The sequence below is a fragment of the Paramisgurnus dabryanus genome, chromosome 24 (assembly GCF_030506205.2).
Source record: "Paramisgurnus dabryanus chromosome 24, PD_genome_1.1, whole genome shotgun sequence".
Lineage (NCBI taxonomy): Eukaryota > Metazoa > Chordata > Actinopteri > Cypriniformes > Cobitidae > Paramisgurnus > Paramisgurnus dabryanus.
The window spans coordinates 1,493,164-1,519,043 of record NC_133360.1 but is presented as its reverse complement, the minus strand read 5'-3'; the positions used below and the strand labels follow the sequence as shown (position 1 = coordinate 1,519,043).

General features: G+C 35.7%; 2 protein-coding genes and 1 long non-coding RNA gene across 7 annotated transcripts; 1 reads left to right on the top strand and 2 right to left on the bottom strand.

Moving 5' to 3' along the window:
• Positions 1-10,192: 10,192 nt before the first annotated feature.
• On the bottom strand, positions 10,193-15,983 carry LOC135721102 (uncharacterized). Of its 3 annotated transcripts, none has more exons than XM_065243248.2 (10): positions 15,707-15,983; positions 15,302-15,403; positions 14,782-14,865; positions 14,573-14,641; positions 14,307-14,450; positions 13,885-14,221; positions 13,389-13,674; positions 12,605-13,086; positions 12,430-12,489; positions 10,193-10,369 (listed from the first exon to the last, which is right to left on the bottom strand). In XM_065243248.2, the coding sequence occupies exons 2-8, from the start codon at positions 15,394-15,396 to the stop codon at positions 12,788-12,790; spliced, it is 1,314 nt and encodes a 437-aa protein (XP_065099320.1). In that variant the 5' UTR covers positions 15,397-15,403; positions 15,707-15,983; the 3' UTR covers positions 10,193-10,369; positions 12,430-12,489; positions 12,605-12,787. The 3 variants fall into 3 exon arrangements, with proteins under 3 accessions (XP_065099320.1, XP_065099322.1, XP_065099321.1); XM_065243250.2 differs by having other exon boundaries at positions 12,455-12,489; XM_065243249.2 differs by having other exon boundaries at positions 10,199-10,335.
• Positions 15,731-25,880, bottom strand: LOC135721103 (uncharacterized). Its single transcript, XM_065243251.1, has 6 exons — positions 25,748-25,880; positions 24,940-25,266; positions 24,676-24,729; positions 24,193-24,351; positions 24,001-24,068; positions 15,731-15,865 (listed from the first exon to the last, which is right to left on the bottom strand). The coding sequence occupies exons 1-6, from the start codon at positions 25,815-25,817 to the stop codon at positions 15,857-15,859; spliced, it is 687 nt and encodes a 228-aa protein (XP_065099323.1). The 5' UTR covers positions 25,818-25,880; the 3' UTR covers positions 15,731-15,856.
• On the top strand, positions 16,023-25,751 carry LOC135721104 (uncharacterized). 3 transcript variants are annotated; one of them, XR_010521416.2, is made up of 4 exons: positions 16,045-16,302; positions 16,410-16,479; positions 24,225-24,373; positions 25,117-25,751. It is a non-coding gene; the product is annotated as an uncharacterized lncRNA (long non-coding RNA). The 3 variants fall into 3 exon arrangements; XR_010521415.2 differs by lacking the exons at positions 24,225-24,373; positions 25,117-25,751 and having other exon boundaries at positions 16,023-16,106; positions 16,193-16,302; positions 16,410-20,018; XR_012335946.1 differs by lacking the exons at positions 24,225-24,373; positions 25,117-25,751 and adding an exon at positions 16,703-20,018 and having other exon boundaries at positions 16,051-16,302.

Here is a 25,880-nt window from a genome sequence, read left to right as displayed (position 1 = left end):
GGTCCCTCTCCAAACTATTAACATTTTTTCCATGGCACATACACCGGTGAACACACATATTCATCACACTCTTTCTGAAATTCAACCATTCTTTATACAACTGTAAATACAATTCCTCTATATATATACAATGTCAAAATGAAATATACCCAAATACAACTGCAGAATCAAGTGCACAATGGAATTTCCTGGGCCTGTAACCCAAACGTTTCCACACCCTTAATTTACTACTGTACTCAATTAGATGATTTCTAGGACTTTCACCTAAAGGTCTCTCAACCCATAAATTTAATACTGTACTCAATTAGATAATTTCTAGGACTTTCACCTAAAGGTCTCCCAACCCTTAAATTTAATACTGTACTCAATTAGATAATTTCTAGGACTTTCACCTAAAGGTCTCCCAACCCTTAAATTTAATACTGTACTCAATTAGATAATTTCTAGGACTTTCACCTAAAGGTCTCCCAACCCTTAAATTTAATACTGTACTCAATTAGATAATTTCTAGGACTTTCACCTAAAGGTCTCCCAACCCTTAAATTTAACAAAAAAATTCAAAGATTTCAAAAAGTTTTTCACTCTGATCAATTCTTATTGTTTAAATAATTAATTTCAGTTCGGAGCTCCTTATCAACACAATTAATTTGGTATATCCAAATAGCAGAATTCGATACAACAGGTTTCTGCTTACCTTTATTTTAGAAGACCGGTCTTTTGTGTTGAAATGGAGCCCTCCCTTACTCTGGTTTCTTCAATGTGAAACCCTCCTTCCTCTCACTCTCTCCTTTCCCTCCACAAAACGTCGGCGGTCACCAATTGTTGGACTTTAAGGCGTCCATTTGCATGTTCATAATTTAGAGGAAAGGCACAAGATACGAATATCTAAGTTCAAATATTTATTGATCAGATTGAAAAAGTTTAACAGCGCTGGATCGTTTCAAGGCCACAAGCGGCAAGCAACGAATGCACAGCATTTTAGAAAACATTTATTTAAAGAGTATATGACGTCGTCTTTCTTCTTAAAGTCTCCACCCACAAAGGCTGCTCTCCCTCGTGAATCTGACTCCTTTACCACACCCAATTTCAGCCTGTAGGCAAAGATGGACACACATAGACAAAGAAAAAACAAACTGTTCTCCTCTCATCCCTGGGAGCCCTACAGTTCCCCTCTAGTACTCCTCCAATTCACATAGCATTTTATAATGCTTTCTTAAAAACAAATCATTAATAAAACATTCATTTATAAAAAAACATAAGCTGTAAGATGAAAGTGATTATTATGTAAAACATATTTCAATACCATGACATCATTTCATTATTTGTAAAATTGGTTATATGAATAAGGCACACATTAACTTCTTTAGATAGATAAACACATATTAAATCTTTTACTGCAATACTACTTCTAAGCAAACACTTTAATCATTATTAAAAACCATCTGTTAGGAAAGAAAACACACACACACATACACACACACACACACACACACACACACACACACACACACACACACACACACACACACACACACACACACACATACATACATACAGGAGATTCTGTTTCTTCAAGGTTGAGCTGCCCTGCCCCCATTAGGTTATTCTATATGCAACCTTCATTTCATTGGTTAATACAAATTTATCAAAGACAACATCTTATATTTATTACATCAATTATTCAATGATTAATACTGATTAAGTAAGAAATACATGGCATATTTTATCCTGTGAATATTAAAGCATTAGTTAATGACATAGTCGCCTGTTTGCTTTCCCCCTCAGGCCTCTCTCTTATCTTGATCAATGCCAGGCGTAAATTCCTAAATTCCTAAATTCCTCCTTGCAGCACACACACAAAAGCTGGTAACTCTCCACTCTCAAACATAAACACCTAATTTCTTCATAATAGCTCAGTGCATATATGAAACACACAATGTTTATAGAATAAAATGATCAATTAAAGAAATATAAAAATGGAACAAAATCAATTTCCACAGTCCTTATTTGGACATCTTTGTAACTTTAACACTTTTAGCAATTAGCAAGATTGATAAAACAACATAAAAATCCCACACAAGGCACGTTTATTTGTGTAGCACATTTCATACACAGAGGTCATTCAACGTGCTTTTTATAGAATAATGCTGTAAATAACTTGTTAGCACATTCGTTTAATTAAACTGTTGCATAAAAGCTTGTGTTGACTTAGTGACAGTACAAGAAAACTGTATTACTCTGGTTGTAAAAACTTGTTAGTTAGTTACTCGTTTTTTTTTTTTTTTAGTTAAAATAATATAAATATGTTTTAACTGTCACATGATCACAGTCAGCCTTTTTGACGTTACCACACAATACATGTTATGAATATGTCTCTTCATTTAGATGTGGTTTTAATGTTGATTGAGACATGTGACATTTTTATAGTCAGACATAACAGTAGGCCATCATAATAATTGACTGTTAAAATACCATGTGTTAGATTGTGTCATGTACTGTTTACTGTACTGTACTGTACTGTGTACCACTTTTTAACAGCATTTTTGTTAATCAGTGATTATGTTCTTTATGTACTATTTCAGTGAAGTGGAGGAATTTAATCGAATCATAGACAAACAATTGAAAAAAAGAGGGGAGAGCATCCAGTTGCTGCTGCATACATCACAATGTGTGCTTTAAATATTTAATATTTATATTTATCTATCTCTCTCTATTATTATTTTTTATCTGCTCAGATGTGCTTTATTGACATGAATGTTTCAAGAACCTTTGATCCTGTAATGAACACTATGCAATACTAATATGAACATTACTTGGTATGAAGATTGATATAAAGTTTGAAATCAAAAATTAAAGAGTTGTTGAACATGTTCAACTAAATGTTCCTGGTTTCATTCATTTCTTTATCTTTCTCTCACTTAGGAGTCAGTGAAGACGTTGTCCATGCAGTTCTTATGTTGTTCACATCATTAACAAATTTGGGCAACACTTTACAATAAGGTTAATTAGTTAACATTAGTTAACTACATTAATTGCATGGACTAATAATAAACTGCACTTATACAGCATTTATTAATATTTGTTAATGTTAATTTCAACAATTAGTAATACTTGATAGTTGGTTAATGAATTGTGAACTAACATGAAAAAACAATTAAATGCTTTATTTAGCTTAATTAAAGATTAAGGTTAATAAATACTGTAACAAATGTTTTGCTTATGGTTTGTTCATGTTAGTTAATACATTAACTAATGTTAACTAATGAACCTTATTGTAAAGTGTTACACTATTTTTTTGTGTGTGTGTTAAAATTCAACTGTTGCAATATATAATTTTATAAATACAAAAATTTTAAATCTACCCCAGAGTCATCCTTGTGTATTCCCTCTGTTCTTGAATATGTGATTGACTAAAAAGGCTAAAGTACACGATTCCTTGTTTATTTTACTCGATGAGTTATTAAATAATGCAACGTAGAGTCAATAATTACTTAACATTCCTAAAAATCTGATTTAATTTAAATAAAGAAAGCAGTATTTGGGTGTAATAAACCTTTAAAAACATCTAAAACTTTAAAAGTAGTTTAAATTGGGTGAAAATATGCATTTGTGGCACTTTTTTCGAGTAGCATCTGCCTGCACACCCAGAGGCTACAGTTTCGCTAGATGGCGCTGTTAAAAAAAAACGAGGGTCCTAAAACTGCGGTCCTGAAACTGCGGTCCTGAAACTGCAGCCTCCGCTTGTGCAGACAGATAATGTTGGTGCAGTGGTTGGAGAGTTCAGATTAAGGAGGCGGTATTATTCTAATAAGATATCCTTATGACATCATAATGAAAGCCAAATTTCAATGACCTATTTTTGCTCACACCAACAAAGTGGCAATGCTAACATTTTCATCATATGACCCCTTTAATGTTATAATGCCCTGAAAGAAACTCATTTCATTTAGGAAACCAATTGCAGGATCCATTCAAGTTTATATATATTTACATGGTGGTGTTAGTATTGTGAACTTAATTCATTTGAGTCCATTGAACACAAATATTACTTCTAAAATTGAACTCCAAACATTTAAACTTTCACACAAATCTCATGTAGTTCATCACGAGCAAACTACACAGTTACTGCTTTAAAATAAAACAACAGGCAGCATAACATCAATGATCTACTGCCCATCCTTGACCTAAACAACCACACTACTCTTCAGCACAATGGTAACCCAAAAAACTGAGCCAAATCCTAACAAAACAAAACATTAAACACTAAGAGATATCTCACATTATCATCTTGTGTAAATCCCCTGAACAGTTTTTAAGTTCACATAATAAAAAAAAAAAAAATACAAGGACTTTTCTCTAATGTCTGTGTGAAATTAACATATTTCTGTATGCAAATTTGACTCTTAAGGTTTCTGTTTTTTAACAGCACATTGTGTTAAATAACAGTAATCAACTGGCAGCTTGGTTGCCAGTGAGATAATATTTTTTTACGGTCTCCTTCGGACTGTTAAAAAACATTAGCATTCTGTGATTTTATATCTTACACATTTAACCCTTTAAACCCCATTGCAAAATCCTTGGTGTCAAAAGAAGGCAAGGCAAGGCAAGGCAAGTTTATTTGTATAGCACATTTCATACACAGAGGTCATTCAAAGTGCTTTACACAGAAATGAGAAAACAATATATAAAAAAGAAAAAGAAAAAGTAAAAATAAGATTTACACGATAAGATCACAATAAAGACAAAGATACATGAGAATTTAAAATAACAATTAAAGAAAATAAATGTGATTTTAATAAAACAGTTTAAAATGTTAAAAAGAATAAAACAGGAGTAAAAGTGACTTGAGTTAAAGGTGCAGTCAGTGTGAAGCAGCACAGTGCTCATTCAGTAAATGCAGAGTTAAACAGATGTGTTTTTAATCTAGATTTAAAAGTGTTTACTGTTGAAGCACATCTGATCTCTTCTGGAAGTTGATTCCAGCTAGAGGTGGCATAAAAGCTAAATGCTGACACCCCTTGTTTTGAGTGAACCCTTGGTATTTCTAACTGACCTGATCCTAATGATCTGAGTAATCTTTTAGGTTTATATTCAGTTAGCATATCTGTCATATATTTGGGTCCTAAGCCATGAAGTGATTTATAAACCAGTAACAATACTTTAAAATCTATTCTAAATGTAACAGGAAGCCAGTGTAAGGACCTGAGGACTGGAGTGATGTGCTCAGATTTTTTGGTTCTGGTCAGAATTCTGGCAGCAGCGTTCTGTATGAGCTGCAGCTGTCTAATGTTCTTTTTGGGGATCCCCGTAAGGAGTCCATTGCAGTAATCCACCCTGCTGGTGATGAAAGCATGAACAAGTTTCTCTAAGTCCTGTTTTGAGACAAAACATCTAATTCTGGCAATATTTCTGAGATGGTAGTAAGCTGATTTGCTTATCGCTTTCACGTGACTACTGAAATTAAGGTCAGACTCTAAAATTACATCAAGATTTCTGACTTTATTTTGTGTCTTTAGACCCCTAGAGTCAAGGTATGTGTTAACTTTGAGAGTTTCATCTTTATTTCCAAATACAATGACTTCGATTTTGTCTTTGTTTAACTGGAGGAAGTTTTGACGCATCCAACAGTTAATTTCATCAATGCATTTACATAGAGAGTCAATGGGGCTGTAGTCATTGGGTGACAGGGCTAAGTATATCTGGGTGTCATCTGCATAGCTGTGGTAAGCAATTTGGTTCTTTTTCATTATTTGACCAAGTGGGAGCATATACAAATTAAACAGAAGCGGTGCAAGAATTGAACCCTGTGGGACTCCACATGTCATGGATGTCCACTCAGATTTATGGTTACCTATGTTCACATAGTAACCTCTTCCTTGTAGGTATGTTTTAAACCATTTGAGAACCATCCCAGAGAGCCCTACCCAGTTTTCCAGTCTATGTAAGAGTATGGTGTGATCTACTGTGTCAAAGGCAGCACTAAGATCTAGTAGCACCAGCACTGATATTTTACCTGAATCAGAGTTTAAGCGAATATCATTTATTATCTTTATGAGCACTGTCTCTGTGCTGTGATGCTGACGGAAACCAGATTGAAAGTTGTCCAGATAACCATTTGAGTTTAAGAATTTGTTCAGCTGATTGAAAACAACCTTTTCAACGATCTTGCTTATAAACGGAAGATTTGAGATAGGTCTGTAGTTGCTAAGTATGGTTTTGTCTAGGTTACTCTTTTTTAGGAGAGGCTTAACAACTGCTGTTTTTAATGACTCTGGAAAAGTGCCTGTGATCAGAGAGGTGTTTACTATTTTTAAGAGGTCAGTTTCTAAGCAGTTAAGCACCTTTTTGAGAAAAGATGTGGGGAGTGTGTCAAGGCTGCAAGTTGATGCTTTAAGATGTTGTACTGTTTCTTCCAAGGTTTTTATATCAATTATGTCAAATTCTGAGAGAATGGCTAATTTCTGAGGTTGTTGCAATGATATCTGACTGACCACAGTACAATTTGAGGTCGTATTGATTGCCATTCTGATATTACTGATCTTCTCAGAGAAAAACTTAGCAAACTCATTGCATTTGTTGTCAGAGAGCATTTCACTAGGAACTTGATTTGGGGGGTTTGTTAGTCTCTCTACAGTAGCAAAAAGAGTGCGAGTGTGGTTTATGTTGTTATTTATAATATTGGAGAAGAAGGTCTGTCTAGCTGTGCCTAGTTCTACATTGAAAGCATGAAGACTGTCCTTATAGATGCTATAATGTACTTCAAGTTTTGTTTTCCGCCACATACGTTCAGCTTTTCTGCAAGTTCTTTTCATGTGCAGTACTGCTTAAGAACACTGCTTAATGTGTCCACACTACAAAGAGTAAAAGAAACAGACCCAATGTTGAAGTTAATGAGATAATGAAGTGATGATTGAGTTAATTATGAACAGCTGCTGTTAACAAACACAATCACTGAATGAAAGATGAACAAGAACCGAATTAAAGAGAAAACAAGCAGAAACTCAATTTACAGACTTAGATGAGACTCAAGACTTACTCAGATTTTCTAAGATCTCACAAGAAGATCATCAAACAACTCCACAAACAATATTAACATCTTCACTTATTACAAACCAGTTAGATTTTATATTATATGTACATTAGCTCAGAAGTAAATCATAAGGTGTGGTTTCCTGAACAGGGATTATCTTAAACCAGGAATAGTTTAAAGCTAGGGTAGGTAATGTTTGAGAGCTAGCAAAATTTGAAAAAGGCACCTCTTCTAAGCTCCACCCCCTCTCGTTAGCACTCCGTCCAAAGCTACGCCCCCACAAACATGAACGCGCATCCACAGTCAGAGTCAGCTGCAGGTCACAGGAAAGCCGAGTATTTCAACGCATTATAGGCATCAACCAAACGACTTCATGTCTCATTCACCTGTAAGTAAACTATATTTTTATTACAATGAATGCTAAAAAAATAAATAAAAAAATGCTATTAGTAATGTTACTTGCAGCGTTCAAAGCAAACGTTACACGTTTGTTGTTGTATGAACTCTGAAATGTAGCTACGTGTCTTTTGATAAAAGCGTCTGCTAAATCAAATTTAACAAAAAAAAAAACGTTTTGTTTTGTTACTATCACTGGCAAACGTGAATTTTCTATTTTGATATATCTTCGTTATTTTGGTTGTTAGAGTTTCCACGACGAGAGCATTGGATCTGATCCTACATACAGTCCGCATCCGAGCATGTCTTCAGGTCAAAGGGGACAGACCCGAGGTCGTGCTCGAGGAAGAGGAGGTGCACGGGGTAGAAGCCGAGGAAGTCGAGGTAGAGGACGCGGAGCAAGTCAGACTGCAACCGGAGAACACCTGAGACATGAAGATATTCTGCGAGTGGAGAATCTGCAAGCTCAACGAATTTCAGATGAGCAGGTAGCCAGTCTATAATATCATTTTTGTTCTTAGTTGATATTTTTTCGACCTCAACATCAGCAAAAACAATAGGATAAGATCAAATAAGATAAACATTTATTGTCCCACAATAGTGAAATTATCAGTGCTGCAGCAGCCCAGTAGATTTTTTGAAACGAGTAAAGAATTTTAATAACAATATAATATCAACAATATATACAATATAAACAATATATATCAAATTGAGTCCTTGGCACTGTCTGCCAATAAATAATTACCTGGCATTTACTGTGGACACAACATTTCTCTTAGAGGACAGAAAAAAAGAGTTCTAAAAATAAAGTTGAATCTTTTTGATGAACTATTGTTTTACAGGCCAGAATTCATAGACTGAGCTTGGAAGAATCCCATCAGTTGCTGCAGATCTGCCTGACAAGGGACCCAAGCCTCATCTTTGATCTCCTCCATATGTCAACATCAGGAGATGCTCCTCCACCAGGCCCTCCAGCTCCGAGTCAACCCACTTGGTGTGTGTGCCGAAACTGCAGAGAGATGCCCACAGATATAGAAAGAAAGTGCTGTGGGCAACAAGACGACTCCTGTATTTCCATGCTGCCCCACATGGAATTGTACATTTTGCAGGAGGGGGTGTTGCGACTTGCCAGAAGGATCTGGAATGATGTCCGGGCTGTGGAGGATCTTCCAGACCCAGGGGAGAGCAATAAACAATTCCGCTACGCTGCATACCGGCAATATGTTGTGTGGCAATATGGGGCACTGGGAGCTGGGCACAGAGTAGTAATTCCTAGTTGCTGTGTTTGGAAAATTAGAGACCGCTACCCAGATACACATGGACAGTATACAGGTTTCATCCCAAGTAGGGTGTAGGCACAGTACAATAAATAGTATTTATTTTTGTGCCCTGCTTTTTATTTACTTTGTACTGGTTTATATATTGTTCTGTAAAATTTGCACTAATGTATACAGTATGTACATTCATATTATTTAAATTTTGTCATGTTTGAATAAATATTTTGAGTTGATAAATGCCTTTCCTTTATCATTTCAGCATAAACAAGCTATTACTTTTCTTACCTCCTTACATGCTAAATGAATAATGACAATGAATGTGGTATAACACTTTTTGTTTTATTAAAAAACAACACCAACAACAACAACAAGAGAGACCTAAGAGGAATACTTTTTTAAACAACTATCTGTCCTTTTGTTGCTTTTGATTGTCATAAACAATCTGTATTTACATATAATAAATTAGAAATATATATATATGTTAGAAAATGAGTGTCCATGGATGGCTGACAGGTCAGGCTTTGCATGATGCGTATTCTGCTGTGGTGATCTACTCCTTTGGCAGTGATTTACCTTTAGGAAGAATATCACAATTACACATCTGACAATAATTACTGTATCTCTAAGACACACAATGAATGACAACACATTTTTTTTCCATTTCACACAGTGACAAACATTTATGTGATTCTTTGAATTAGTTTATCCGTAGCTTTGTTAAGAAAAATATTTTAGATCATAAGTTATTATATGGATTTTTTAAATTACCCTTGGCACCCAAGTATATTAGCACTTCATGATCAAGCAAAAAATATAGTAAGGAAACTCACCTAGCCCTCTGCTGAGTTGATTCTGCAAAAGCTCCTGTGTTGATGGGGCAGGGACACCTGACAGAACCCCATGTTGACGGGGATCATCGGGCCTCTTTTTTTTAGTCCGTGGCAAACCCCCAGTAGCAGACATTCTGCGCTGCAGAATCGCACTTTGGAGGTCCACAATGTAACTGTAGTCCTTTTCAACCTTTAGTGTGTAAAGGCTCCACTTCCTGGACTTTTTATTGTACACCTTACCGTATCTGCCATCAGAGAAAAGATTATGAGCTCAGTGATACATTCATTGTACCTTAAAATGTACAGTATTTCGTTTTTCATCATAAAATTAAACATACTGAATAGAGCCATCAGCCCTTCTCTTTGCTGGTTGGTCAACGTGGTGGTTGTGGTCCAGGCCAGCCAGCATGACGCGAGCAGCGTACACGGGTGGCGAAAAGCAGAAGCGTTTGCTTGCATACATTAAAATATGATTGTGGAATGACTCCAACTCTGCAGTTGACCTGAGAGCACAGAGGAAAGATACAATTGCTTTATACTGTGATAATAAAAATGAAGAAATAGCAGGAGAAATTCTGAAGTACAGTGGATTAATTGCATAGGGCAAAACTAGAAATTGAACATAGACCTATGCTGACATACCTAAAATGTAGATATTTGTGTATGCTCTTTAGCCAGCGTGCATCAAGCACCACTTCTGTCAGTCTCTGGTGTGCCACAGAACCCTTCTGGATCCACTCCTTCTCTCTGTCCTCCACCAAGGGACCATGCTGACAGGCTCCAAGGGCCCACGCATGTTCTCCTGTCACATGGTGAAGTAGTCCAGCCCACATGTCCTATTACAAAAAAAATTACACGTGATGTGAATAATGTGACAAATAAGAATAGAAGTCAATTTTGCACAATAACTACACCGCAATAGATACTGGCCTAGACAGATGAATTTTGATTATACTTACAAAAAAATCTTCATATGTACACAGCAAAATCCCCAGTGTTAAATTAACACTGCTCGGTGTTTATATAATCCACACCAAGATTGGTGTTAAAAAAACACTAAATCAGTGTTAAAGTTAATAAGATAATGAAGTGATTGAGTCATTAATAGTGAACACCTGCTGGTCATTCCGTGTCAAATCAACTAAATTTTGTAATTGTTCCTGTCTTAAAAATTTTATTTTGTTGACTCTTTTTCTGGACAAAGTAATACTAAAATGAGGAAGAAAGCCAAAATATTAAATGCAATAGATAAAATGCCTAGAGTTTAATGAACACTATCATCATCTCTGTTTGAAAACTAAAATTACAACTTGCTTGCAGAGTTACATGGATGATAGGTTTAACTTCTAAAGAACTGCTGTAAATCTGGTTAATAAAGTTAGTCACCATTGTGCCGATTAGTGTTTCCTTTAGTTGGGTACTTGGGTCTTGAAGTTTAGTGTTAGTTTTCTTCTGCTCATTGTGGCAGTGTGTTTATAAAACACATCTGTTAAAGCAGAGGAAGGTGAGAGAAATGAAGTCTATAACTGTTACTATGTTAATTAGTATGAAAGTATAAGTCTTGGGATTCAATGATATCATAAAAAAAAACAAAAGTAATCACTGAATATAAGTGTTTCATTTATTTTCCCCCAACCCTGTGAAGCTCCCATGAAATCCAACAGTGCTGTAAAAGTCCACATACCCTGAAGAGTTAAATATTGTTTACCCAAATCTAATCTGTGGTTTAAGTCAGACACACTAAGACATCAACAATCAGCCTATAAAACACAATCATGGTAACAATCAACAACAAAATGTCATGCCGCAATGCATGCTGGGTACCAGGATTGTAGAAAACTCATTCATAAATCCCATCATGCATTGCAACATGACAAAAATTTTGCAACTTTCTTACCATTAACTGTCACCATCGTTGAGATTTGTATCAGAAATCATGAAGTCTCTCATAAGCAAAAAACAACAAAAAAAAAAATAAAAACACTAAAGCATGACGGCAGTCTTATTCAATACAATGTCATTTGCATAGAGCTTTTTTATATGCCTGTTTCATCATAATTAATTTGTGATCAAATGTTTTAATGACTTGTAGAGTAGAATGTAATAAAAATAAACAATCTGAGAAGGTCTGGATGGGCTTCCCTCTACATGAAGCAATGAACAAGTGGTCTTACTAAAACATTGTTGCTATTGCTAAAAGTGGAGAGTTAGATCAGTGAAGGTTAAGGGACAAATGCCTAACTAAAGGAAACACTAATCACAATAATGGTGACTTCAAATGAACTCATAACAAACACAAACTTAAGATTTAATGTGATACATTTTGTGATAAATGTCTATTTGATTGTGAGACATCACGTCAGAAAGAAGATTTGTCTACTAAATCACGTGTGTGGATGCTGGAATAGTTGAGCACTTGTATTTTGTTCTGACAGCTGTTTAGAAGTTAAACTTATCCATTTAGAAAATAACTCTGCAAGTTATCATTTTATTTTTCAAACAGAGATGCTGATAGAGAGGCAAACGTGAAAGATTGCTGCTTTCGGAGGCATACACCCAACAGTATTCATCTATTGCATTTACTAATTTGTCTTTCTTTATTATTTTAGTATTTTCTCCAGAAAACGAGTCATCAAAATAAAAATTTAGAGACAGGAAAATGTCCAAAATGTAATTGATTTGAATGTCCAGCAGGTGTTTACCATTAATGTCTTAATCATCACTTCATTATCTCATTAACTTTAACACTGATTCAGAGTTATATTTTTAACACCAGTCTTTTTTAACACCGATCTTGGTGTGGATTATATAAACACCAAATAGTGTTGATTTAACACTGATAGAGTTAATTTAACACTGGGGATTTTCCTGTGTATCTGCAGTCTTGCAGTAATACCAGAAGTGGTTGCAGATGTCCTTACTCCTGAAGGATGGTGCACCCCCTTTGCTGTCCTGCCTTGACATTGTAGCAAAAATACATTTTGGGGATGTCAAATAGGTTTATGAGAAGAGAATTTATGTAGATGATTTTTTTCCAGCTATTTATATCTACAGAGAAATCATTAACTTACCGCATGAATTCTTTTCCCCAAACTTTTGGACCCATGCCACATGTCCAGGGTGTGTCGTACGCCGCAGTCTTTATATTTCCCTTTGTTATCTAAAAGACAAAAAAGTAATTGATGATATATGCTAAGTAGTAATCCAAATCATTTTCCAGTCCTAATAATGTAAGTGTAGTTTGTTGCATGGGGCTATATGCACAGAGTTTTATTGCTGAAACAATCTCCTAAAGCAAAATAAACCAATAAACTTATTGAAAAGAGGGCTGATATCTGAGAATGAGCATCCGTGCAGAATTCTTCAATGTTGAGTTCTTCACATAGTTTATCAAATGCCCGCATGAAGCCCTCCTTCTCCATGATAACAGAATTCCGCATGGTCTCACGCTTGTCGATGTTGACCATGCATATTATCTGTTTGGATCCATTGTCCATGACACTGTATGTGCAATACTGTGCACAGAATCCTGGACTATCCATGCGAGCATCTCCTTTGAAAATTAATTAGAACAAAAAAAGAGAAATTATGATAAGAACTTTGTCCGTAATTGTTCATTTTTTCCTGATCCAATTGCATTACAAACCACTGTGCAATGTCTATCCAGCACTTCATATCTTACAACTACAATAAAATATTATATACTTTATCCTACTCTTTTATGTCTAGACTCTAGACCATTTTTTTTGTCTTATTATCACCATGCATCTGCCTTTTCAATACCATCGATTTGAGAATAAACACATTTAGAATAAATGGTGCATATTATGAAGTAAGCATGTGTGCCAAACTCACCCATGGCTACAACTGGCCCTTTTGACTTGAGCTGGGTGATGACTGCAGCTCTCTTCTCATCCCAGAACTCCTTTATAGTGTCCACACAGTAGGAGTCCTGGATCCTAAAGAATGTTGACCTCTCCACCATCCCCATGTTCATAAACTTAAACAATAGTGAGATCTTGGTGTAGTTGTTGCCCGACAGCAGGATATTAGTGGAAAGCATGAAGTCTCCAGCTAGCATCCCATATTTTAAAATGGGCTGGGAAGCCCACTTCCAAACTGTGTGACCACGAGGACACATCTTAAAAAAAAGCAGACAGAGAAATACAGCACATTACAGTAACTAAAATGACTAATACACATACTTTTAACATCATTCGCCACACAGCACTTTTGTTATCAGTTTTTCCGTTAGTGTATGTTTGAATTGATCCAGAAAAAAGGGTTGGTGTTACAGTGTAAAAAAAGTCCCAAAATATGTAATAATCTTTGATGCTAAATAAAGACTCACCCATTCAACGACAGCAGCTGTTCCCCTGGACCTGACATTGATTTCAAACGGTGCAGGTGCCCGGCATTCAGCCTTACTGTTTGGGTCCTTGGCAGAACACATGCTGACAGGGAGAAGGAGATACTCGGCAAGCTGCTTCAGGCTGTCGTGATAAGCAATGGATGCAGGATGGCCAATAATATCATCATCGACCATGACTTTTGCTGCTTCTGGGAGTGTTGGCATGTCAGCCATAGTTTTATCTGGGGCATTGTCTGTAGCATCATGCACAGTGTCCTCCATGTTGATTTCTGGCAGTGATTCCAAGCAAATTGGAGTTTTCAGAGCACCACCAGTCCTGTTGTAATAAGAAAAGGTATGAGAAACAAAAAACTAAACACAATAACTTGACAGTAAGTGGAGCCAGAGTGTATTGAACCCACCTAACGCAAATACGAGGCCTAAAATCTGCATCATCACTGTCATCATCATCTGAGTCCAGTTCCCTGGTTACATCTTCTAATGATGACACAGACTGTGTGTCCATATCAGGATTCCAGGTGACGTCTTCATCTTCCCAGTCAATGCTATAAAACAAAAAGACGAAGAAAATTGTAAAATAAACCCAGAATAATTCACACCATAAATACACAACATTTTACACAAACAGAAAAGTAAAAACTTCTCTGCACTACACACTGCAACTTACACGGAGTTTCGAATGTCATTAAATTCATCTGCATCAACAACATCAATGCTTATGTCCAGCGACGACATACTAAAAAGATAGAAAAACACACACAAAGGGAGGAAGTATTACATTACCACATGTCGTTAAAATAATGCACAGAACATGATTATACTCTAAATTGAATTTTGGAAATAATTGGAAAAAATCATCTTACTACCATAACATACCTTGCATCCAATTGCTGGAGAGCTGTTTCCTCTGGGCAGCTAATGTTTAACTCCTCAACGCCAGCTACTGAGAAGTCATCATCTCTGTGAATGTTACAAAAACATAATACTATCAGCATCAACATAAAAAAAGATTTCCATTTATCAAAGTGCAACACAGGACTGTTGATATTTATAAATAGAAATCTTGTGTTTTCAAGTTCATGAGAACATGTTGTGACAGACCGAAAAAGCATGAAGAGTGATAAAAACTATTTAGAAGATACTCAGTTTGCCCTATCCTCTACAAATACAGGTATTGTGCTCAGGCCATCATACTTTTCAAAAGATCTAATCAAGTTTCCCTGCCCCCACCACACCAGCTAATAGGCTTCATTTTCCCACTGGATATACAAGAACATACTTTTTTTGGAAAATATATTCAGTGAATACCTAAAATATATACGTGTAAACATGGATATATTCCACCAAGACAACGGTGGCCTAAGCCATGTTCAGAGCAGCATCAAGTAAAACTCACCGGTCGGACAGAGACTCAGCAACAATAGATGAGACAGGTGGGGGAGGGGGTCTCATCAATCTGTGTTTCGCCGGCGTGGAAGTTGATAGATCCATCTCGTAGCTAACAAAACACATATGCCACATCACCACAGATGTCCAGTTTATAAGCAATATATTAACGTAATTTTATCACAATTATGATGCAGACACTTGCGACTATGGCTGTGCAATATTATCATAATGTCATGTCCTAAAACTCAGATAAGCAGTAACGTTAGCTACGACCTGTAACTCAACTGATTTACACCGACAGAGAAGCTAATGTTAGCATTGGGCTAATACTGGCTACAAAAATAGCTACGTTGCCTAACGTAACATTTATCATGGAAATAACAAATCCCCCCGAAGCAAAACAAATTATTACCTGTTCAGCAGAAAGACCGCAACCTCGGCATCGCTTTTCAGGCCCTTCAACTCCCTCAGTTGTCTCCACCGTTCAAATGCTCCACCGATGTTTACGCGAGTTTGTCCTCTGGCTTTATCCAGTGCCTGTTTAGTTGCAGCCTTTTCTGCCTCAGATTTTCTTTTTATAGGTATGACCGGGTAAAATAATTTAATTGCACTTTAATAAAACAAAGCATGTGATAAACCATTATTTTAATGCACTTAAAACAGCGTTCTTGCTTGTGTGAATAAATAATGAGCAGTAATGTGCTTTAATAAAAAAAGTGTTGTGGCCCCTTTAAGAGTGCACGAGTATACAATGAGCACGTGAGCTTGAGCGCAGAACGCAAGAGACTGGGAAGTAAACAGAGCTCCATGCGGTGAGAAAGCGTTGATAAAGTTTATAAACTAAGGACAAAACCTAAAATATCAACTTGTGACCGTGTAATGATTGCATCTTTTAAAGATTGGTCAGTGGATGGCTTCGTGTTGTTGGTTTGTGCTGTGTTTTGATCTTCTCGAGCGAGCGGTTTTCGTCACGTTGTTTGTGCTGGTTGGAGATTTCTCATATTGAGCGTAAGTGCTGTATTATGATACTGAGTGATAAATTATGACTGTAATGCAGCTAATGTTCAAAAAGTGTTGTAAAAGGGTTTGGAAACTCTCTCTCTTTGTTGTATTAGAGGGGAGAGGTTAAATGTGAGTTCACACGCAAAGCTGTATGTCACGTGAGCTAAAGGAGACTGTTGCAAAGTAAGTTTTGTTTATTAATTTCTTTACTGATGTGTCTTTGATTTCATAAAATGTAATGGATGCGTGTTGAATGTGTTTATAATTGCTATTGATGTGATAATTGTGTTTTTGTTATGATTGGGGTTAAAATACTAAATGTTGCTTATGTTATTATGTAATGTAAGTGATGAGTGAATTCTAATTGGCCCTATTTGTATCTTTTTGTATTTTTATTATCTTTCAGAGCACAGTTGGGCCACTACCGTTGTTTGCTTAGGTGAAAAATAGTGTTTTCTTGTGTAACTAAGGGGCTTGTGTGCATTACAGAGTATTACAGCCAAAGAAACAATTTCATTTTTTTATTTTCTTTTATTTCTATGTTATGCCAATTGAAGTAACTTGTGTTATTTCAGTGTTATATGTTTTTTTGTCCACTTTAAAAATTGTCAAAACCAACATTAAAAGAAAGCAAGAAAATACTTAATGCTGCACTCCTTTTGAGTGTGGTCAGGAATAAAAGAACCCCAGTTTAATGTTAAGCCACTGTTTTGGTTTCCTTTATTTTAAACAAAGGTACTCTTAACCCGGCTACATAGGTTTTTTATTAGGGCGAGCAGTTACCAGCAAAGCTGGCAGTGGAAGTTTTGGCTGCTTTTTATCTTCCATTGTGCCGGTGCCGCAAACTCCTGCTTACTCCGTGTAGTGAGACTGAATATGTGACCAGTCACGGAAAGTAGGGACACAAGTCGGATCTGGGCATTTTGAGTTATTCACAGATTCTGAAAGTGCAGTTTCTAAGCTTTCCAGCGATGTGTAACACATGGAAATCTGATAAGATTTGGAGAAGTTGTGGCCATTTGAATATAGGAACTCAGAAATACTCAAACCGAGAAAATCGAGACGAAAGGGACTCTTCTTTTCAGCTGGGGGAGACAATAGGGCTCATTTACATCTCATTTAGCTAAGCCATGCCCCCTGTAAAACCCTTTTTGAGATGTTCTAGCATCATATGTAGTATTTTATGACCAAATGACAACCCGCAAAAATAAACATGACTCTTTTACCTTTGTGGGGATCACAAGTCGAATCCAGTCTGTTTCAGATTATCCAATGTCCATATTTGTCCACAAATACGTATAATCCGTGAAATATAGATTGTTTACATCAGATTTCGCATGAATGTCTGGTAATACAATATAATATATAATCTGAAGACTATTTAAATCGTAACATGTAAGGGTATATGAGCTTACATTCCGTTAAACACATGAACCCGCCTTCAAAGTTTGTATTTAAAATAGGGAAGTAGTATAATAGATCATCCAAACAGCGCCGTCGAAAACGTGACATCCTTTAGAGAGGTTACCAATGGCTCGCTCGTTCCTCCATCAGCCAATGACTTCATGGAAAATATTGATAGACAAAACATGTAGCCAATTATATGAAGAATACAACTATATCTGTGTAACTTCTGTGTGTCTGGACTCATGCTGCGCTGCAAGAACTGACATAGAGATGACGTCAAAGTACCGCGAGAGCGAGTCGAAATTAAACTACTCCGTAAGATTTCTTGAAGAGCTCTCGCGGTACTTTGACGTCATCCGACTGCGGCGCCGCATAAAGTCAGTGACGCGGCTGATGTACGATGCGGCTGACTGTTATTTGTTCCGCCCCAGCTTCTTTTATTTTTCTTTTGTTTTGTGCGCCCGAGCTTTACAGTCTGGGGAGACGCAGGCTATAAGTTTGAAAAAAAAAAAAAAACTTAGCAAACATGTCTGAGGAACAGGGCAGCGCGTCACTACAGTCACGTGACTTCACGCTCGAGCCGGAAGAGAAGACAATGCTGAATAAAGTCGTAATTCTGCTATTTTTGGACCAAACTGTATTTTCGATGCATCAACACAATCTTACTGACCCACTGATGTCACATGGACTACTTTGATGATGTTTTTATTAACTTTCTGGACATGGAAACCATACATAGATTTTCAATGAAGGGGAAAGCTCTCGGACTAAATCTAACGATAAAACATCTTAAACTGTGTTCCGAAGATGAACGGAGGTCTTCCGAGTTTAGAACGACATAAGGGTGAGTCATTAATTACATTATTTTCATTTTTGGGCGAACTATCCTTATTTAGTAGTCACGCTGTTCCCTTTGGGGGCGGAGGCGAAAACACAAGCTTATACAGTATGTAAATATACACACAGACAATGACGCCCCCCCCCCCCCCCGCTGCACGCTAGAATCTCCGGAAAAACAAGCCTATTTTAACAGCAAAATGTACGCTTTTAAATATACAAAAACTGCTATCTCAAACATGGAGAGGCTTCTTCGTGATCTCAACTAACAGATTCTGCAATAAAACGAAAATCACAAATTTCGAAAAAAAAACTTTGTTTCTCATTTTCTCGAAACTTGTGCTGCCGACTTGAGTCCCTGGTTTCCGTGACGGGTCACATATTTCAGGGAACGGTGACGTGATTAGTGCACGCAGGGCAGCGCGCGCAGTGGGGCTCGGGCACGAGACATGAAGGCATCTGATTGGTTCTTTACATTCGCACCGCATGGCAGTGATTGGTCGGAGTTTGTACTGTCCTGCAGCTGCTACAGAGGTCTGATTGTTTTCGTTCCTTTTTCTGAACACATAATGTATTGACTACTCTCAGGATAGAAGGACCATTTCACCCAGTATAAAAAAAAATGTATCTGAACAGGATTACCTACCCTAGCTTTAATTAGGAAATATAACCAGTTTTAACAAAAATGCCTAGCTAAAAACATTACTTGTGCATTTTCAGGCAAAACGAAGGACACTGATGTTTTTTTAGATATGTCAGTGCAAGTTGTTTTGAGTTTGGACTGCTCTAGTCTATAGTTTAATAGTGTAATCCCTAAATAATAGTTACCATTCTCGTGATCAGCGGTTGCTTTAGTAGGTCTCTTGATCCTTGGGTTTACCTTTTGGTGTTATATTTATTCATGCTTTTCAATGTGATTTGAAAGACAATGATTATGGCAAAAAAGTATAAATAATTTATTTTCACTGACTTACGATTGTTATGGTGCTAGTGTCATGAGTTAAAAGTAATTTATTGACTTCATAAAGAAGCTCATAAGTGGTAAGATGGTAGGCAACCCCTTATAGTAGTCTAATAATGTGACAGTGTTGATATAGCCAGAGAAATCTTAAAAACATTGGGAATAAATGAAAATAAAAACAGAAGCGAAATACATACACAGACATCAAGAATCAGGCTATGAATCTCAACAATGGTGACTATCAAATGAAAAGCTTCATGCTGCAATGCATGCTGGGTATCAGCATAGTACAAAACTCATTAGGCCGATGAACTGTTTTCCCATTTTCTTTTTTCACCCTGGTTGAGAATCATAGGCTGATTCTTGATGTCTGTGAGTGTCAGCTGAGGACTGTTTTCAAGTTTGCAAAAGTCCATATGTTTGTAATTCTATCAAGATATCAGATTACTGTAATAATAATAATTGTTGTAATGATTCTCATTCAAACATGTTAATACTTAGTCATGAATAACCCTACATACTACAAATTGTTAAAGACACAGTTATTGCAACCAGACTGAAAACCAAGTCAAGAGCCCAACTAATGAAACCAGTGATCACCATAATGGTGACTTTAAAGAAAATGCTTGTAAAGTCTAGTAAACACCTGTTTGTTCTCAGTAAGAACTGTTGTAGATGTATAACAGAAATAAAGTCAAAGTGGTTTATAAGTGAAGATGGTAATGGTGTTTGTGGAAATGTTTAATTCTCCTCTGGTGATATATGGAGAGATTTAATGTGTTGTGTTATTTTCAGTTGATGTTCATCTAAGTCTTTGTGTCTGTAAGTGTTTCTGCTCATGTCTTATCTTTGTATTTCTCTTTTCTTCAGTGATTCTGTTTATTAGCAGCAGGTGTCCATCATTAATGCTTCAGTATCTGAACTCATTGACTTGATTTCAGGTGGATCATAAGGAAACTAATGTAGGGAATAGTGAATGAGGGTGTAGGGTGTGATTTGGGACGCAGTCTTTAACGGTGGACTCTCAGGGCTGTAAATTCACATTATTCTGAAAACTGTTTTTTTACAGAATGCAGAATTTAACAGAATACTTCTGTTTTTGTTAAAAAAACAGAATCATACTGTTAAATTTGGCTGTTTTTTAACAGCAATTTTTTACAGTGTGGTTTAAGCTGGTCTCCAGCTTGGTTTTAGCTGGTTTTGCTGGTGTAGGAAGCTGGTCTACACTGTAAAAAATTGCTGTTAAAAAACAGCCAAATTAAACAGTATGATTCTGTTTTTTAACAAAAACAGAAGTATACTGTTAAATTCTGCATTCTGTAAAAAAACAGTTTTCAGAATAATGTGAATTTACAGCCCTGAGAGTCCACCGTTAAAGACTGCGTCCCAAATCACACCCTACACCCTCATTCACTATTCCCTACATTAGTTTCCTTATGATCCACCTGAAATCAAGTCAATGAGTTCAGATACTGAAGCATTAATGATGGACACCTGCTGCTAATAAACAGAATCACTGAAGAAAAGATAAATAAAAAAAGAGAAGAGATGAGCAGAAACACTTACAGACACAAAGACTTAGATGAACATCAACTGAAAATAACAGAACACATTAAATCTCTCCATATATCACCAGAGGAGAATTAAACATTTACACAAACACCATTACCATCTTCACTTATAAACCACTTTGACTTTATTTCTGTTATACATCTACAACAGTTCTTACTGAGAACAAACAGGTGTTTACTAAACTTTACAAGCATTTTCTTTAAAGTCACCATTATGGTGATCACTGTTTTCATTAGTTGGGCTCTTGACTTGGTTCACAGTCGGGTTGCTATAACTGTGTCTTTATGATGCATGTTTGTGATGGCAAAGAAAACCAAGAGATGATAGACACTTGTGAGGTTGAATGTCTGATTATTGATCAGTAGTTTGTCTAACCAGCCTTATGAAGCTTAATCATAACAATTATTAGTACTTAGGGATGTTTATGACTAAGTATTTATATATTTGAAACAGAATCATTACAACAATTGTTAGTATAACAGTAATCTGATATCTTGACAGAACTGTATACATATGGACTTTGGTGAACGTAAAAACCCTAGCCCTCAGCTGACACTCACAGACATCAAGAATCAGCCTATGATTCTCAACTATGGTGACAAAAGAAAATGGGAAAACAGTTCATCTGCATAATTTATTCATGTTGCAATGCATGCTGGGAGTCATGAATGAGTTTTGTACTATGCTGATACCCAGCATGCATTGCAGCATGAAGCTTTTCATTTGATAGTCACCATTGTTGAGATTCATAGCCTGATTCTTGATGTCTGTGTGTGTAATTTGCTTGTGTTTTTTATTTCATTTATTCCCAATGTTTTTAACTTTCCTATGGCTACCTCAACACTCAGTTTCTGTCACATTATAAGACTACTATAAGGAGTTTCGTACCATCTAACCACTTATGAGCTTCTGTTTAAAGTCAGTAAATTACTTTTAACTCATGACACTAACACCATAATGATCATTAGTCAGTGATAATACTTTATTTATACTTTTTTGCCATATTCAATGTCTTTCAAATCACATTGAAGAGGCATGAATAAATATAACACCAAAGGGCCAACCCAAGGATCAAGAGTCCTACTAAAGTAAACACTGATCACGAGAATGGTAACTATTATTTAGTGATTAGACTATTAGACTAGAGCTGTCCAAACTCAAAACAACTTGCACTGACATATCTTAAAATACATCAGTGCCCTTTGTTTGCCTGAAAATGCACAGAAGTAATGTTAGGCATGTTTGTTAAAACTAGTTATATTTTCTAATTAAACTATTCCTGGTTTAACATAATCCCTGTCCAGGAAACCACACCTTATGATTTACTTCTCAGTAAGAGCTAATGTACATTTAAAATAAAATCTAACTGGTTTGTAATAAATGAAGATGTTAATGCTGTTTGTGGAGTTGTTTGATGATCTTCTTGTGAGATCTTAGAAAATCTGAGTAAATCTGAGTCTCATCTAAGTCGGTAAGTTGAGTTTTCTCTTTAATTCGGTTCTTGTTCATCTTTCATTCAGTGATTGTGTTTGTTAACAGCAGCTGTTCATCATTAATCACTCAATCATCACTTCATTATCTCATTCACTTCAACATTGGCTCTGTTTCTTTTACTCTTTGTAGTGTGGACACATTAAGCAGTGTTCTTTTGACACCAAGGATTTTGCGATGGGGTTTAAAGGGTTAAATATGTAAGATATAAAAACACAGAATGCTAATGTTTTTTAACAGTCCGAAGGAGACCGTAAAAAAACATTATCTTGCTGGCAACCAAGCTGCCAGTTGATTACTGTTATTTAACAGAATGTGCTGTTAAAATACAGAAAACTTAACAGTCAAATTTGCATACAGAAATATGTTAATTTCACACAGACATTAGAGAAAAGTCCTTGTATTTTTTTTTTTTTTATTATGTGAACTTAAAAACTGTTCAGGGGATTTACACAAGATGATAATGTGAGATATCTCTTAGTGTTTAATGTTTTGTTTTGTTAGGATTTGACTCAGTTTTTGGGTTACCATTGTGCTGAAGAGTAGTGTGGTTGTTTAGGTCAAGGATGGGCAGTAGATCATTGATGTTATGCTGCCTGTTGTTTTATTTTAAAGCAGTAACTGTGTAGTTTGCTCATGATGAACTACATGAGATTTGTGTGAAAGTTTAAATGTTTGCAGTTCAATTTTAGAAGTAATTTTTGTGTTCAATGGACTCAAATGAATTAAGTTAATAATATTAACACCACCATATAAATATATATATTTATAAACTTGAATGGGTCAATTGGTTTCCTAAATGAAATGAGTTGCTTTCAGGGCATTATAACATTAACATACTGTTAAAATAGGGGAGCTGTAAATTAACGGAAGTAGAACTGTATTTTAACAGAGGCAGAACCGTAAATTAACATTATCTACAGCTGTATTCTATAGATAACACAAACAGTACCATGCTGTTAAAATAACAGTTGACTGCTGTAGGTAACAAAACAGTATCATGCTGTTTAACAAAACAGTATCGTGCTGTTTTTCCTAATAACAGTATCCCGCTGTAAATTAACAGTGCAATGCTGGCAACCACAGCTTCCAGCATAATACCGTTTTTTTACAGGGAAATTTTTTACAGTTTTGGTCACATTTTAAGCTGGTCTATCTGGACTTAGCTGGTCAGGCTGGAAGACCAGCTGGCCCACCAGTATGACCATCTTTGTCAGGCTTGGAGGACCAGCGTAAACCAGCTAAAACCAGCTACCAGCTTATGCTGGTTTTAGCTGGATTTTTCAGTAGGGTACAAATAGTCAATATATGGTTTATGGAATAATTGATGACGGGTCATTGAATTATTTAAAAATAATACACACACAAGGTGATAATGTAGCACAGATGTAAATCTGATTCACTGAAATGAAACAAACAGATCAACATTTTTTTACCTTTGTCTGTGTGATTAGTTTGTGAGTTGTTGTATCAGCGTAAGTGTCTTCATCTTTTCTGGTCCGATCTGTAACAATAATGACAAAATACACATAAAACAACACAACTCTCATTCATCATTAAAAGACAAAGCAAGAGTTTGACTCATGTTTGAACTGCAGGACCATCACTAAACCGTCTTGATCATTTACCCTGTTGATGTTTGTTTTTGTGTTTCCTGTAGATCCAGAAGATCACAACTGAAGCTACAATCATCAGACATCCAACAGCAACACAACAAGAGATAGAGATTACAACTATATGATCTGACTGTAGTCCTCCTGATGAAGTATAAAGATCTTCTGATGTAACTACAACAACAACAACACATCTGTAAGAGTTCAGTTTCTTCAGTTTAAACATGAACAAGAGAAAACTCTCTTACATTTATCAGGTTGACAGATTTCATATTTGCTCAGAATATCTAAAGATTACAAAAATTATTAAATTATTAAAATTATTAAAAAATACAAAAAAATACAAACACTGTTTTAGATTTAGATTTTTGAACCCCAAACATTTTAAGAAAATGTAAAGAAACACGTCAGAGCTGAAACATCTTTAGTTGCTAACAGCTGGTTATATTGGTTATATTTGGTGTGAAGTGTTACACAACATAAAGACATTGTTTATACCTGATGGATTTGATGGATTTTGTGTTGACTCAGTGATGCTGACAGTAGAAGAAACTGACAAATATAAAGAGAATTACAGTAAATAAAAGTGTTGTTTTGTTTGTCAGATGAGATGTGAGAGTTTTTTTGTGATCATGATTGGTGAAAATCAATAAATAAAGTCATGGTGAAATATTATTAGTTGTAGTTATGATAAAGAGTTTGGTCATTCAAAAACTGAATACAAATACTGGAGGTCAAATGATTCAGTAATTTTGTACTCACCATAAACAGTAACATTGAATCTCTTGACTGTCTCTTGATTTCCTATATTAATATATAGTTGATAAAGTCCAGTGTGTTGAGTTGTGATGTTTATGATGGTGAGATCTCCAGTCTGATTGTTCATCTTTAGTCTGTCTTTAAATATCTGAGTCTTGTTATTTTTATCTTCATATGTAGGATTGATGTTGCGTGATCTCTTGATTCTGGCGATGCGGATCATTTCAAACCACCACTCGATCTCATCTTCTGTCTGTATTTCAGTTATATCAGTGTGTAGAGTAACAGAATCTCCCTGCTTCACTGACTTCACTTCATCACCAAACACACCTGAACAACACAAATAGAGTTTAATAGAGAAACATTAATGTTCATTGTATAGGAAATAACAAATTTTAAATATACTTTTTTGTTTTTTAACTTTTACTGGGATTCATGTTAACTAATTCATTTACTAATGATTAACAATATAATCATATCTGAACTAATAGTTAAAACATTATCTGTTTTCTCATGAGTTTTTTTTCTGACTCACCGATAAAGTGAACATCTTATTACTTATGTTTTTCTTTACAATTATTCTATTCACCATATGTTTGTTTGTTTGCACTTGTTTGCACTGACTATAATTTTATAAGTTGTTTTTTTACTTTGGTCAACAACTGTTTGAACATCTACATGATTATTATTTGTGCTCTCCGTAGTAAAAGGTTGCTGATTTTACAATATTAGGATTTTATGTTTTGAGATTAATATTTTACATGAAATAAAGCAATTAATAATGATTTATATAAATACAGAAACAACTTACCAAGCAGCGTCCACAAACACAACACAAGAGATGTGTAAAACATTTTATGAAAATTGTTGACTTCAAACATGAAACATGTTTTCAAAAAGCATAAAGTTGAAACTTAATGTTGTATATCTTGACTAACGTTAAC